This window comes from Austrofundulus limnaeus, unplaced genomic scaffold (genome assembly GCF_001266775.1).
Source record: "Austrofundulus limnaeus strain Quisiro unplaced genomic scaffold, Austrofundulus_limnaeus-1.0 Scaffold114, whole genome shotgun sequence".
Lineage (NCBI taxonomy): Eukaryota > Metazoa > Chordata > Actinopteri > Cyprinodontiformes > Rivulidae > Austrofundulus > Austrofundulus limnaeus.
The window spans coordinates 459069-475629 of record NW_013952516.1 but is presented as its reverse complement, the minus strand read 5'-3'; the positions used below and the strand labels follow the sequence as shown (position 1 = coordinate 475629).

The 16561-nt window shown below is 40.5% G+C and overlaps 2 protein-coding genes across 3 annotated transcripts in view; both read right to left on the bottom strand.

The window, feature by feature from the left end:
* Positions 1-917: 917 nt before the first annotated feature.
* pik3ip1 (phosphoinositide-3-kinase interacting protein 1) lies at positions 918-9605 on the bottom strand. The gene is made up of 6 exons (XM_014014340.1): positions 9311-9605; positions 8978-9106; positions 8488-8604; positions 7294-7482; positions 7131-7209; positions 918-2396 (listed from the first exon to the last, which is right to left on the bottom strand). Exons 1-6 carry the CDS (start codon positions 9417-9419, stop codon positions 2189-2191), a joined length of 831 nt encoding a protein of 276 aa, XP_013869794.1. The 5' UTR covers positions 9420-9605; the 3' UTR covers positions 918-2188.
* Positions 9606-12817: 3212 nt separating this feature from the next.
* Positions 12818-16561, bottom strand: part of si:ch211-225b11.4 (thyroid adenoma-associated protein homolog) — a 16138-nt gene continuing 12394 nt past the window's right edge. For both annotated transcript variants that reach the window (XM_014014338.1, XM_014014339.1), the window contains exons 26-31: positions 14944-15132; positions 14269-14510; positions 14021-14188; positions 13676-13945; positions 13389-13591; positions 12818-13306 (exon numbers count right to left, since the gene is read on the bottom strand). In XM_014014338.1, coding sequence (XP_013869792.1) covers positions 13059-13306; positions 13389-13591; positions 13676-13945; positions 14021-14188; positions 14269-14510; positions 14944-15132 — 1320 coding nt within the window. In that variant the 3' untranslated portion in view covers positions 12818-13058. The remainder of the gene's footprint in view (positions 13307-13388; positions 13592-13675; positions 13946-14020; positions 14189-14268; positions 14511-14943; positions 15133-16561) is intronic.

The following is a 16561-nucleotide window of genomic DNA, read 5'->3' as shown; positions in this document are numbered from 1 at the left end:
TGGGCTGGTACACCAGACCAAAAACCAGAACTGAACTTCAGGAGTTTCATGTTTTTGTATAAATGACCTTTTCCAAATTTGACATCAAATTAAGAGCAGCACAACTTATTGTGCTTACAGTTATATTTAAAGAAAAATCATAACTCTGGACAGACTGCATCCTTATAAGAATACTGGCTATCTGCACCTCATTATTTTATTCTATTTAAAAATAAACTCTTACARCACTAGCTTAGAGCAGATAATAGCCTTCACAGAACCTCACCGTTAAGCTAAAAAAAAAAAGTCAAACCTGGCACAAGTTATGAGGATTTTTTTTTCAGGTAAAACCTTAGCTCAGAGTCAGTAAATGTATGTGTAGTAGATTATTTCTTTAACAATGATTCTTGGGAACAGCTCGTGTTTTTGGAAAGCCTGGTATTTTCTATTTTAAATGGTGCCACATTTGTAAGGAACATGCATTTGTGGGATGAGCAGGAGAGAGTTGAGTATGTGAGTTGCACACATGAGAAGTCAGCCAAATCCTATCTGCCAAACAGCTTATTTTACTGTTATTGACTTGTTTTGAGCTTCTGCTACCCCAAGTGCTGCTAATCAGGTGCCTGGTGTAAGGTTTTTTGCTAAAAAAAAAAAATTGTTACAAAGAAATAGTCTACGAAACACAAGTTTACTTACTATTTGTGTGAAGTGTATTTTTTATTTTCTGAGAGGCCTCTTTAAATTTTTGTGTCCTGCTCGTACTTCTCATCCAGATACAGTATGCCTCTTTTAACTTTAGGTGTTGTTCTGTAGATCTACCAGCAGAGGGTGTGAGAGTTAAAATGTTTTTGAGAGTAAACCCTCTCATCCCTGTACATTTATATCAGATTGTCTGTAGTTTGAAGTAATTTCTTATTTATTTAAAAAAAAAAGAATACTTAAATGTCTGGTTTATTTTATTTCAGTCGGAGCATCAAAAATATTTCGACAAGTGCCTAAAAAAATCAAGGAAATGAGCACACAGACACAAGAAATAATGAAAACATCTACAACAATCACCAGTGATGAAGGTCCAGCAACAACCACAACATGTGGATCAATTCACTCACCAATAAAATGGAAACAATAAAACCTAAGTGCATAAATCAAAATCATCTGTGTCAAGATTTCTACTTACATACAACATGTATTTTCCTACAACGAATGTAGTTTTTATTCTTAAAGATGAAATAACTGAAGGCAAACAGCACGTAGTCATGCACATGCACACGTGTTTTCGAATGTCTGAAATGAACGCCAACAAACGCTGGAGCGCCCCCGTCCTCCAACATTCTCCACTCTTACTCTGAGGCATTAACTGCACACTTCAAATCTCTGAATAACAAAATCTAAGAGCACGTTTCTGCAGCACAGTCATGCACTGCCTAGACTTCAGGCTTTTTTTTAATCCCATCTCTGTTGTGGCAGTGCTATTTTGTCCTGAGGACTAACGTTTGTGTCGCATACATCCTGAGAGCACGCTTATTTAATTCCTGTCACTCCTTAACCTGTGGATGAAAAAAGGAAACGTCTTCTTTTCATGCCCAAACTGTAGATGATCATCAGTGGGGTTTTTTTTTTYAGAACTTCTACTGACCAGGCAGAGAACAAACAAGAGGAAAAAAATACATTCAGAAGAATCAAGCTAAGGCAGTTTCTGAGCTAGAGGCTTTCTGATGTCCTTTTGATAGGGCCTGTTTGCCTCATGTGTCCCTCTGAGCAGAGAGGGATGACTGTGTTTGGRCACACGGTTCTGTCTCCAGTGTGTCTCCAAAATAAAACCCATTCATCATGTGGCCACACCTTCCTGGGAGAACAAGTAAATGTAGGTGTTTCCCCATTCTAGTCATCATCATCATCTCCTCTTAAAGCCCTGCTTTTATCAAATACAGACTTATCAAAGTCTATCCGACAGCATATTTAACTTTGTTTTTGTACGAGGACAGTTTGTCTCCTAAAAGCATCAGATGATAATATTGAAGTCCTTGTGAKAAGTCCYCTTTAACAGCAGTTTGAGTTGTTCAGACTGTGTCCATTGTGTTTGTGCCTCACATGTGTAAAGGACACAAAGAACACAGCGTTTAGTTCAACTCAGAGAGACAAGGAGATGTGGGATGYTTTAGAACAATAAACGCCGGATCACAGTCTTGTTTGAAGACGGCGTGCTGGCTCACGCTCCGGGAGTGCCGGCGTGTTGCCCCATGAGAGGGTCCCCGCCCTCCTGCACGGGGCTGGTCTCCTGCTGGGCTGTGATCACTATGGTGTTCTCATCTATGAGCTCACAGGTGGGGTTGGAGAAGGCCGACAGGGGCAGGGTGATCCTCTGCATCTCGCGCTCGTACACCCGCTGCTCATGCTGCTTCTTTAAGTCTCGGGCCCTGAGACACAAACACAAAGCACAGATAAATCGAACGTTTCGCCTAAACAATGTGGGCAAAACACTGAACCGTGGTCACAATCCAGTGACACAGGTGTGTGCAACAAATTGGATTTCAAATATTTTTTTAAATCTCAATTTAAGTTACATATTACTTTAAAGTGCTAGTGACATGCATACCATTTAAATACAAAAGGTCAGAGAAACCATCTTTGTATTTAACAAAATTGGCATATGACACATGATTGTATCCATTTTGTTACATTTTTTTAACTTAGCTCAGCCAAAACAAAACAGGAAGTGACATCAAAGAGTAAATCTTCAAGAAAGAAAACTCTTTGGTTTTTATTTATTGAAACAATATAATTAGAGCTCTGACTCTATCATATCTCTCAGATAATGACTCAAAATTGTCTAAAGAAACAAAATCAGATTCTTCTCTACAGTCAGTTTTGTTAACTGTTGTTGCAGCACTCTGTTTACATGAAGACATTCCCCTTTGACATCACTTCCTGTTACCTCCTATGAAAATATTTCGACAACTGTTCATCTCAGRGGAGTGATTATTATTATTATTATTATTTTGCAATGTTATATAAACGTTATCTTTCCAAACATGAATTCATATTTCTTACAAAAATGTTATGTCACAGGCACTTTAAGACAAATAATAAAACAAGCTGTAAAACCTGCAAAGATCACAGCAAGAAATTGTTCACTGTAAATAGGAAAATATGTCCTTGATTTAGAAACATTAATGTCAGCTGAATGGTCTTTTTAAATTAAATCTAATAATGTTATGGGTTCACCATCACATTTAAATTTTGATGTAAATATGTTTTTACTGTTCATAYACCTCTGTGCAAAAATGAAGTTCTTTATGTTTTGCTTTTGATGAGACAGACTTCCTTGTAAAATACTAACTGGGTTTTCATGRCTGATTGTTTCTTAGGCTTTGTGAACAAAATAACTTTACGCTTCCAAAACAAGTCAGGTAAAGGATGAGAAATGAGTAAAAAAAAAAAAGGCCTAAAACCTGAAAAGACTTAAGACTTCCGCACAGCCCTGTATTAGCACCCATTCTGTCATTATTCTGGGCTTTGATGATTTACTTCTTGAATTATTCTGCCTTCCTACTAGACTGTTTTTCTCTACTTTGCCTTTTGCCAAAAAGCYTGGAAAGTGCTGGCAGGTTGACGGTGCCACCGGATGGAGAAACAGTCGGGGGACAAACTGGCAATGTGCCGGTGTGAGGGGAAAGATCAGCCCCAAAATGAGCCCCACAAAAGAGAAAGAACGCTAAAGGTCCTCCCATCCAAAAAAAAAAAAAAAAAATTCCAACAGTTCCTCACAGAAAAGTCATTGTGTTAAAATATTCCATTAATCCTGAACTCTGAATCAAAACTTGATTGTTTCAAAAACTAAGTTCTTCCAGCAGAATATGATGCYTGGTGTAGTCAGGCTTCTAATTTATCATAAGTTAAAGCTAGAAAGGTTYCAGATCTGACAGAAGCTGATCTGTAGTTAAAAAAAGAAAAGATTTCAGTGAAACGACTAACRAGTGGTTTGTGTTGGTTCTTATCCTGTCCCCGAGCTAAAACCAACTCACGTTCTCCATTTAAAAACACCTCCAACCTGCCTGCTTCAGTGCAGCACGATGTGCAGYTCTGCTCCTGCCTGCGTGAACCGAAGCCTTTTATTCCACTTTAATCTATTTTCAGGGGTTCGCTAACCCCCTTTTGTTCTGTGACGTACGGTTTCCAGAAAGGTCTCGGAGCTGGTTGCCTAGCAAACATCCCACGTTAGCACTGTTCCCTCTATTTCTGTCTTTGCAGCGAGCGAAGTGAGCCGTCTGCCAGAGACGTGAGAAGGGTGTCGACCCATTCGAATCGCAATGAAGAGATATAAAAGAGTCTGAAGCAGCAATGAAGGAAATTCAAACTGAGTCACACGGATATCGCTGCAGAGATTTGGATGTTTGGTTAGATGCCTGAAAAGAACCAGTGTTCTTGTCAATAAACTCCCACACTCCTCTGCACAACGCCGTAACAAGACTTGTTTGGAGTCGGAAGTGATCATCAGCAGCCAATAGAAAAATTCTAAATAATCTCTGCCACTGCTGAGGAGAACGTCACTGCACAGCGAGGGCGGGTTATAAACCCTGACACATCCGTGACGTACTTCACATTAACAATCACTTCCTAAAAATAAATAGCAAGACGGTGCTGATCAGGCCTGACAGCCAAAACGCAGATTCTAAGAACATTTTGTGCCAACAAAAACCGGATCCCTCGCTTTTTTTTTTCTTCATATGGGCGTCACTTTGCACGTCACAGAACCGGAGATAATTCTTTCGCCCACAATCCAATCCTCCACACCCAATTAAAACAACAACAACAACAACAACAAAGAATCAAATCAGGACAGCTTGAACATGCGAGCATTTCATTTTGCTCCATGTTCCCCTTCATGTCTCGTTGTGACAAAGCTATTAAAATGGACACATTAAGTGGAGGTGGAAAATCAGGCACCATCATGGGGGAATGTTATACTTRCATTACTGTAAGAAAACATTTTGATTTTAAAGCTGAGAGGCTGCCTCAGCCTAAAGTTACAGTTTTCTCAGAACAYGTTTTGCTGTAAAATTTCTTTTAGGATCACAAACAAGCCACACTGGAAACAATACATCTATTTAATAATGTATCAAATTCTGTCTGATTTCTCTGAATCAGAAGAAAATTTAGCACAACTGTATGTGTGTGTTTAAACGACAGAAACGGTTCGTGTTTCTGCTCGGCTTAAGTAGATGCTGGGTCCAATGTACTCTGATTTTTGCCGTGCAGTGTTACAGAAGTGAATGGGTGGGNCTACATGCCTAAATGCACTGAGTTGCCACCATGTGATTGGCTGATTAGAAATTAAGTGTTAACGAGCAGTTGAACAGGTGTACCTAATAAAGTGGCCGGTGAGTGTACATCTATTTAATAATGTATCAAATTCTGTCTGATTTCTCTGAATCAGAAGAAAATTTAGCACAACTGTATGTGTGTGTTTAAACGTCAGAAACGGTTCGTGTTTCTGCTCGGCTTAAGTAGATGCTGGGTCCAATGTAGTCTGATTTTTGCAATGCAGTGTTACAGAAGTGAATGGGTGGGATCATTTTCACCCAACACTGACACAATCAGAGGATAGCCTATATGTCACGGTCATTAATGACGTATTTCCGGTAAAATTCTTGCCACGCTCCTACCTTCCACTTCTTGCTTACTGCCTATGATTTTAGCTTAAGCTCCTAGAAAAAGTCACAAAAGTTAAAGCATCTGYGAGCTACTGGTGTAAAACGTGTGTTCTGTTGTGTGCCGGTGTGTCCACTAAGCAGCAGATACGATCGAGTAGTTAGTTTTTCTCCATTTTCCTCTAGATGAGGAGGTGACAGCAGTGGATCATAGCATTACAGGCAAAACTTATCTTTAAAAGCTCATGCTTGCATTTGTAATCAGCATTTCTAACCTGAGGATATTCAAGAGTCAGCATCAGAAATGAGAAGAYGGRKGTTACAAAAGGGAAATGTACATTTATCCCCTTTTACTCCAAGACCGGGAGAGGAAAGACCACCTCCACACGACAGCTAGCAGGAAGCTAACACAGCAGCCGGTAAAGGTAGGTGTGTGCGTGTGCGCGCATTTGTGTTATACAGAGTGTGAAATTTATTTAGGCAACTTTGTCATGAGTTTTATGCAAAAGTAAAAACTTGTTAGAGTGTATATTACAGCGTAGACTAAAGCCGAGTGACGAGCGCGCCCCCGAGCACCGAGAGCAGCAGAACCTCCGCCTGATAATCATTACGTTTTCAGTTCACTAACGTCAGGGAAAACGATTCAAACCAAACAAGTAGCCCATCAATTTAAAGCCCAGACTCTGCTCTTTCCAACAATATAAGTGTCACAGCTCTACGTGAAAAATTCACAGAACAAGCAGCCACAGAATAGCGAAAAATGCTAAATTCTGGAACCATAAACACGAACATCTTTCCTTTGTTTTTATGGCTTTAATCCACTTTGGAGTGATTTTTCCCCACTTGGCTGGACCTGTATGTCACCTGTGTTTATGTTGGTACATGTAATATGCTAATTCTTTACTGTGGAGATCATTAAGAGTCGTTGTCGGGTGAAAAATTCTTTCGCTAACACTGTGTTGACCACGAACCGGAAGTGGCATCAAGTGCTGGACCGGATGTCCGTGGCAYATACTGTAGGCTATTAACAGAAAGCAGGGCAGCTGTAAAAAGTCTTTTCAGCCATTAAGTTTTGGCTTCACGTCGAAGCCAAATGAAAAAAAGTCACAAAGAGGTTTTCTAAAAACAAAAACAAAAAAAATGTACATTTCATAAATTATGTACCTAGAATTTATTAAAAGGATGCATATCACTCACTATATTTAATACTAACATTTTAAACTAAAATCATTGTGTGTTGAAAGTTAGACTTACAGGTGTTTTAGTTAAAACTCTGTTACTCACACATCAGGTTTTAGCTTAATATTTATAAAACTGACTGAGTCATGTTTGTGTTGGGTAAAGTTAATTCAGCCATCTTAAATCGATCAAGGTTTTAGGCAAACAACACTTAGTATATGATGGAGGACTCTCAGCTACTGAAACCTGTCAGGTGATAGTGAAAAGTATTTCTCACATTTGACCCCTGATGGGAGCTGATGATGTGTTTTAGATCCTGACCTTTTATAGAAGTAGCCCAGCGTGATGCCGACTCCCAGCATGATTATAACTGCCATCATGAGGATGCCCAGGACATAACCTGGATAAACAAAAGGTAAAGATTAGGTGGTACAAAKAAAGTTTTAGTTCATCCTCATCATATATGACTAACTACAGGAGCTACCAGTGGTGCCGAGGTCCTTCTTCTTCTTAGGTCCTGTTCGAACTCTCTGGCTGATGCCCATCACTGGCTGCACAGCAGCAGCTTTCCCTTCAGAAGCTCCAGACATGGTGGGCTTTAAGCTCTCTGTGGGGGGAGAGATCACCAAGGTGCTGAGGGATTCGCCCTCCTCCGGTCCGGCTGAGGTTTGCTCTACAGAAACCACAAAATAAAAGAATTAAACCACTTTTCCTTTTTGTGCTGCTGACACATTGAGCCAAATCATGTCTTTTTTTATTTCTAAACTCTATGCTTTTTAAGTGGAAACCTTGTTTATGACTGTATCCATTAAAACAACAATCAACACAACAATAAATGGGAACTATTTTTACTCAGGAAAAATCTCTTGAAACTTGATTTTTTTATTCTTATAAGGAAGAGAAATTTGTAAAAATATTACATCACAACGTCAGTGTGTGAGACTCCTGAAAGTAAAATATGAAAGTGAGCCGCGGGTGAGTGACATCGATCTACTCGAGCACTTTCACTCCTTTAGCTCATCTCTTTACTCAACTCAGGCATTCCAGCTGAGTGGAACGTTAATTTATTATGTAATGTATAGAGAAGTGCATCATCTGGACCAGTCATTGCAGATCTACTGACTTAAACCAAACTGCTTATTGTGGTAGGAAAACAGGTTTGTGTGTCTTTTTTATGTGAGCACAGCTGAAGACGTCAACATCTGCTCATTAAATCTGTTCAGTTTCCTCCCTCCCAGTTGTTTGTGCACTTTACCCAAGTTAAAGAGCATGAAGTCACGGAGGGAAGCAGCCAATCAGCTGCCGTCTCCAAGAGGAAACGACTCCTCGGGGCCAATGGGAGCAGCTTCGGGGCTGGGTGCAAGTCTGAACCCTCTGACATGTGCTCAGCTTTGTTGTTGTTTGACTTCTCAGCTCGTTTCAGCAGGAAACAAAGAGAAGCCTGTGTGTTTCTCACAGATACCCTGACCGACTGACCCACTACTGACTGCCGTCTTAGGTGGAAAACTAAACGGCGTGTGAATAATAAACTAAAAGAAAACTTATTTGGGGGGAGTTTTCTAATGAGCCGCAGCTTTATTTGCAGTAGACTTTCAACTCATTTTGCACAAAATATACACCACGCATGAGCACGTGATTCAAAAACGATTAATATTAATTGTGTGCAACGTTTCCTAACCTTTGCATGCCTCGACTGCGCAGAACTGCCTCTGGATGGTCCCATCTGGAGCTGTAATGTAGCACCAAGGCCTCACAGAGGCGTCTGGGTTTCGGCAGTAGTTGTGATCCCCGACACCTACGAGACGAGTGATAAGAGAAACAAACGACTGTTACTGAATCCTTGTTGCAGCACGGCTCACTCCCACAGTGTGGATAAACTGCAGGACTCATGTTCACAGRCTGCCCTGAGCACAAACAATGGAAACAGCATCTGCTGGCTGAAAGAAGCCGTTTAACACCACGAACTGGAGGGACTGGGTCTGCAGTGGGGGGCTGTAAAAAGGATTGCTCTGTGTTTTCACATCATGTTAGATGTTTGATCAACTCTAAATAAACTTTTGCCAACATTTTTTTAATCCGACTCCAGTTTTCAGCAAGACTCAGCAATTAGAAGATGTGTTTCCACTTTATTTAAAAAAAAGAAGCATAAAACATATCAGCTTGTTTACCTGTTTGTGAATCTGGATGGRTGTCAACATCATAGTCTCTGGTAGTATTAGTCCAGTTTAGGCAGATGAGAGCTGTGGAAGATTTCTGCTCTTCTCCTCTGTAGTCCAAACCTCTGGATTTCACACAATCTGAAATAAATAAATAAATAAACAAACAAAAAAATAAATAAATGTGGCAACACATAAACATATTGAGCAATTAACAGAAAAAAACTAATAGATCTCAATGGATTAAGCATGTATTTTCAAAGCACGTGCAATGCTTTTAAATTTAAACCCCCCAAAAATGGGGACTAAAACASCAACAGCAGCTTCTAAATGAGTAGCTTTTACCTGTTTGATCTGGATTTGATGCGCTCTCTGCTGCGATGGCCACGCTCAGRAAAACAACATGCAGAGACAAAAACATTTTCAACAGCTGACAAACTGAATGTTCTGCCATGATGGGGTTTTTTTTAAATCCTCTAAAACAAACAAAAACAGAACAATGGAGAGAGAAAGAGCCTATGCATGAAACACACTGCTCCTCTCTGAAAGCCCCAGCCCTTGTTTTTGTCAGAGGAGCTGCTGCTGCTGTCTGTGTATAAACAGCCTTCAGTGCGGGAGGAAAAGGAGGAGGAGGAGGAGGAGGAGGAGGAGGAGTCTTTCTGCAGAAGCAGACTTCAAGGTCCTAAAGGCTCCTCAAGCTTGATTCATGAGAAAACACAAAGCTGCAGAACAGTCTGGACTCTTATCCTAACAGGGAAGGAAAAGTCAAGGTTTTTATTCATGTTTCTGTCTGTCTGCCCACCGCCCAAAAAAAACAAAAAACAAAAAAAACAACAAACTTTAGAGCAGTTTCCAAATTCTGCTTGTCTTCAGAAAGCTGCCCTGCTTTCCATTTTTATTCCATACTCTGAGTCACCTCTTTCCCTGTCTGATCCCCATCTGAGTGCAGTTTAATCTGGCTCTGGGTGCATCTGCAGCCTTTCTGTTTCCCAGACTTTCCTCTCAACCCATGAGGCCTCTCCTCCTGCTGGCTCTGCTCAGAAGTGGGCTCTGCAGAGTAATAAAGTCTTTGTNGTGTGTGTGTGTGTGTGTGTGTTGGCTGACTGGTAATGAGGCCAGCCAGTGTGTGAGACTCAACTTAACTGATCCACTTTTCAATGAAGACGCTTACTCAGATTTAAGGCAATAAGCAGAGCAAACACCCAACATCTGTTCTGAATGCTTCACCACACTTTGAACTTTAAGATCCACTTTGCAAATTCTCTGAATTTCAAAAAGCTCAGGCTTTTGAAAATGGGATTCTGTAGAAAAACAATTAATATCTTACCTGTTATAGATAAACCACATGTAACAGTTTGATTCTGATAGAACTAACAAGTTAACGACTAGTTTGAGTGTTGTAAAACTTTCATTTTAAAATTATAGTGGTCAGTGTGAACACTTAACCTTTTACATTGCTGTCTGTTTTGTATTACACGGTTAGTGCAAATAGCAGCAGCTGTAGCTAGCTTTTCTGCAAGAATTACTGTCTAATGCAAAAATAGGATGTGAAAAATGTGAATAGACATTACCTTTTTGTTTATTTTTATTTAAATTGTTTAGTTTTATGTGATATTATATAAATGCTATTTGTTAAATAATTCAAAAATGAGGTGAAAAAGTAAAAAAAAAGAGGCCCAAATACTTTTGGACATTGTCATCCTGCTTGTAAAAAGACACTAAATTCAAAAGTAACAAATGCCTAAACATTGCTGTACATGGAACATCTTAAAAATGTCAAAATTCATTCATTTTATTTGTACGGTCTCAGAGGACACAAAATGCTTAAATTTCTTCAATGCACATAATAATTACATACAGTAACGGCAAAATCTACATGGTGAAACATTATTTTTAAAAAGATATTTACTGTTTTTCATTTAAAGCTTTAAAAATATGAAATAACTATTTGTGCAAAATGTAGAACTGATCACATGAAAAAAAACTGATTAAAATGAACAGTTTAATTCATCACTTAGAACGCAATTTTTACATATAATAACAAAACCCTGCTGTATACACAAAAATAATTCATTAAGATTTTTATAATTTTAGGATTAAAACAGAAAACACGACTCAATCATGTTCAGACAACCTGAAACATCAGTGGAAAAACACTAATTATTATTCCAAATGTCCCATGTGTGTTTGTACCTATGTACAAACACTTGATTACAGCGGCTGTACTGCATCTGGCCTCGTTCCTTGTTGTCACGGTTAATTCTTTAAGTAGCAGGAACCTGGTTTACAGAGTTCAGACACACTCAGGCACAACAACAAAAACTATCAGGCCAGATGCTCATTTTATACAAACAGTTTGTCTGCAGGAAGTTCTCAGCTAAAAGACTCACGTAAAACTTTAGCTAAAATAATTAAATATACATTATAATGTGTTTAAACAAGGATACAGTATCATTAACATGCTTTGTGCTGTGCTCTCAGATATAAACACCTCCAGGTTTCTTTCAGCTGCTTGTTTTTGTCGCTGAGCTCTGCACACTGGGTGTGGACTTTGTGTCACAAGAAACACGTTGCACAAGATTTGCATACGAATCATTAACACAAACTCATTGTTACAGCTGTGGGATAACCCAGATGTTCGATGATGCAACATTTGATGCACACAGAAAGGAAGTGAATGTAAAGAAAAAAGAAAAAACATAAATAAATACTGATTGATATTCACTGAATCCAGATATCCAGACCAGAAATGTCTCATGTTGTTTGTCCCATCCTGACAAATGTCTATCTTAAACAGCATCAGTGGACAAACCGATGATGTAAGGCTCTCTTATCAGATCCATCCTCTCATCAGCGGCTCAGATGTGGTTGGAAAATGGACACTTATCCTGGCAGAAGGCTTCTAATGGAAAATTAAACCGCACACCATCCTCTCCCTCCTGGGGCAATTTTCCCTGATGCTGTTTCTGCTGCTGCATTACATCACTGCATCATCCTGCTACTGTTGCTCAGCACATGAAGATACAACCTGAAGCCACTGTTCTGAGTGCCGCTGAGAATAATGAAACTTTAAGAACTGAGTGAAGTTTCAGAAACTCAAAGGGTTCCCCTTTAAAGGGATCCATGATTAGTTGTAACATTAGACTTTATTTAATAAATATATATTTTAACTGTGAAATAAAGACTGTAAAAATACTGTAGGATGTTCAGTTTTTATCATTTTTAAACTAAAAGTTTAAAAATACATTTTAACATGGACAGGGCCATTTTAATTACACGCAAAGCATTCTGGGTAAATGATGTGGATAGGTCATCGGTGCGAGGCTGCTAGTGAGCTATATCCACCCTGAAGGTTAATCTTGGACAATATCTGATGATTGACTCTTTTAAATGAAACCAGAGAGCGTTGACAGAGAGGAGAAGGTAGAAATGACTCAGCCTGTAACTGAAAATATAGATGGAGGACCTCAGTTTAGCTTGTCTGTCACGCTAGCACTGAGCTAATACATATAAGACAATATAGAGTCGAGGCTAATGCTAAAGCTAACAGGCTAAGCTGAGGTTCTTCTTCCATGAAGCAGCTCTGTTGTCCTCCAGCCATATTTTCAGTTATAGGCTGAGTCATTTCTACCTTCTCCTCTCTGTCAACGCTCTCTGGTTTCATTTAAAAGAGTCGATCATCAGATATTGTCCAAGATTAACCGTCAGGGTGGATATAGCTCGTTCACACCGAGGACCTATCCACGTCATCATTTACCCAGAATGCTTTGTGTGTAAATAAAATGGCTCCATCTGTGTTAAAATATATTTTAAAAAATGTACAGAACTAAACATCCTACAGTATTTTTACAGTCTTTATTTTACAGTTAAAATATATGTTTATCAAATAAAGTCTAATGTTACAACTAATCAGGGATCCCTTTAAGGAACAGCAGCCACTTAGGTCTTACATAACTACGTCCAAGTGCTGATTTACTGCGGCATCAGCAACTGCAGTCCTTATTTGAGAACAGCATGTCTGTATCGCTCTTAAAATATCAGCTGGGCCACATCGAAAGAGAGTTCATGCTTCGAAAACACGTCTCCTGTTCAGTCACAGTGGCAGCTCTCCAGCCACGGCAGCTGAGAAAGCAGAGGGGAACTGAACGCCGTTCTGACTGAGCAGTGCACAAACGGACTGAAAACGCTCGCGCACCGACGAAGGGTCGCAGAGGTGTCGTGCCCCGGCGGGGGCTTTCAGGAGACGGAGGAGGAAGGCGGCCCTGGTTAGCAGGCCACACAGGCTGCTGTGGAAGCGGGGGTCAGTGAGGAGAGCCAGCCAAGAGGAGGTCAACGTCTTAGCTGAGAAAGAACAAAAAGAATAATAAAACAAGGGCTAATTAACCCTAAATATAATGTCACAAACAGATAATAACAGTGATACCTGGCTGCAGCTGTTCACAGACTGCGAGGCTGTCCAGCACCTGCGCAGCGTTCTCYTCTGCCCATGAATTCAGAATCGGAGCCAAAGCCAAGGACTGAGAGGATTTCTCAGCCATCTGCAGCAGGTAGGGCAGCACGTGCGCCGACATGACGGAGGGCTCTGCAAACACGTTGGCCTCGTCCTGCTCATACAGGCTGGTGCACCTGAGGGAAAGAACGACGACGACAGATGAGCRGTGCAGACAGATGGGATCAAACGGGTGTACGGGGTTCAGAGGTAGCACACACCCTCCTGCTGCCGAGGCGTCTCTCAGCACCGATCTGAGGTCAGACTGAGGCAGGTGGGACAGCAGCACCTCCAGTGCGCCGGCGGTCTCCCCGCACGCCTCCAGCAGCAGGTCCAGGAGGAGCGGCAGCGCCAGGTTCGCCTGCACGACGCAGACGCTCCTCTGGTTGTCTCCTGTCGTCGCGCGACGGAGCAGAGAGGTAAAACGGGCTGCTTTCAGCTTCACCTGCTGGCTTTGGTCCTGGAGCAGGTGGAGGCCCGTGTTCATCAACCTAAACCAGGAAGGTTCAGCACTTTTAAATGAAGTCTGTCATTAAAAAAAAACAGCAGCGTGATCAGATCATTACCTCATCATGATGGCAGGGAGAGCGGGGTGTTCTCTCAGGCTGCTGAGAAGAGGAGCTCCAGCCACACAAAGAGCTTCACCACACGCCAGCCTGAGCGCTTCAGGGGCGTCTGGAGCTCGATCACGCTCCAGGATCCCACACCAGCGCTGGARCTGCGGGATCTTTAAACTTAAAACATAAGAAGAAGGTCAGAGCAGGAGGAAGGGATGTAAATAAAGTTTAAAAATATAATAAAAAGGTATAAAAACCTGGCATCTGGCCACTGGGAGAGCAGCAAACTGGCAACATTCAGAGCGTGGGACAGAAACTCGGGTCCACCTTTCTGCTCCTCCAAGTCTGTGAGTAACAAATCCAGACACTCGGCCAGAAAACTCTCCACTGGGGGGTTCGAATGTGGAAAAGGTAAAGCGGTCATGACGACAACCAGAGCTGCGAGGAAGGCAGTGCGATACTCCACGCTGTCACTCAACAAGGCCTCCTTCAAGTTTGACTGAAGATAGAAAATATGATTTCTCTCAGTTTACCTCTGAGCTCTAAAGGTGTTTTGGACCATTTTATTTGAAACGCAGTCAGAATAACTTCGAGCTTTAAACACTAAACACTGATTTCTCTAAGAACGCCCAACTGTGGAGCCAGGAGATAAAGCAGCTACATGAACTTTAACCCAAGTAAATATTTTTATAGAAACTGCACCTTAGTCTCTTCGGTTATACAATATAAGATCACACTCAAACCCTTCCATCCACCAGAACAAAGGCAAAACAAACTATTTAAGTCTTCAACCGAATTACATTTAAGCCTGGCTTTAAATCGAAATTATTCAAGTTTTGTTTTGCAAAACGTCCGTTACAAGTCGAGCTAGACTGGTTTACAAATGTTTTCTTCCCCCTGAGTCTGAGTCACGGGAGCAGATCTCGTTTTACCTGCAACACCTTTCGAATGACGTCCTTCAAGCCCGTCTGCTGCAAAGCTCTCCGCTCCAGCAACGAGCCAACCAGTGACAGTCTCACGTCCAGGCTAAATGTTGGCAAGTTTTCCCACATTTTTAAAGCCCACTTTGGATCTGCACATGAAAAATGGATGACTTCTCGATGGAAGGAGGATAACCCAAGCTGTGGAACAAAATATAAATAAAACAAAATATAAATCTATTACATTAAAACATTACTGTGAGCTTTATCTTGTAGCTAAAACACAACAAAATGACATTTGTTGACTCATAACTTCATTAAAATCAACAAGAAAGCTTTATTTCCAAGCCTCAAAATGTCACAATAAATGTATTTACTCTCTAAGTAGCATTGTGGTTCATCACAAACTTTTAAATTTAACAATAAAAACTGTGATTTCTAATTAAGCCTGACTGAGGTGCATGTTTGCATCACCGCAGCTGTGTAGAACTGGAGGAACCGGGTGTTTGAGTTTACTAACATCACTAACAGAGATCAGCTGCTGCAGAAATGTCCCTGAGCCAAAATGTTCATCATTAAAATGTATGTTTGGTTAAATCAGCCGGTGATGTCAAAGATCTGCTGACTGAGTCAATATGACAGCTGATTTAATGTGTAACCTCAGAAATCATTACAGTTTAAAAGCTGCTGACACCTGCTGGAACACAGTTCAGTCGGTTCTTTTCTTGTCAACAAGAAACACTAAGAACGTTTACTTTCTTTTATTTTTTAAGAACTAAAAGAGTAAAATGTCACGGTGATGAATGTGCACCATATGACTATTAAAGCAATGTACATTTTGCCTGTCTGTTAGCAAAATATCTCATAAACTACTGGAGATATTTTATTAAAACTTTCAGAAAACAATCACTGGATGTAGTTCTACGACTGATTACGTTTAGGAGAAAACACAATTTAAGATGGCTACAATTCAGCCTTTTAAATGGATGTTGAACTAGAATTTGGTGTGGCAGTAGCTGAGAGTCTTCCTTATTTTATAATCTAAGCACGGGACGAATGCAGCTGATTAGAGCAGTCGTCCTTGGGGCAACACMCTGAACCCCCACAGCCTCTGATGTGTGTCCCATCAGAGTATGACTGTGATTTAGTCACTGATTAGTCTCCAATAGAATGACCTATCTACAGAGACAAAGTGTTGTGTGAATGGTTAAATGAGGGCACAGAATGTAATGTAAAACACTTTGAGTGTCCTGGTTGGATAGAAAGATGATATATACCATAAGTGATGCATATTTTCAAAGAACAATAGTGTATTTTTACTTGTAATTTCCAAAAATAACTAAATATCAGCTAAATAACTGTGAATGTCAAACAAATTAGTTAAAGCAAATACTGGGTTGTCTGGTATTTAAGCAATGATGTAGATTTCTGCTAATAATCCCATTAAACAGCAAGCAGCAGATATCTGTTTGTGTGTGGTCGGGTTGTTTTGGCTGAGTTTTCTTGTGATTGGTACTGTAGTATTCCTGACCACCTGTGGTGTACTGAAAAAAACAACAACAGTCATATCTCGTTGGGTGCAGCAGAGAGCAGACAACAGCTAACAAGGCCAAAACCACCACTGAAGTAC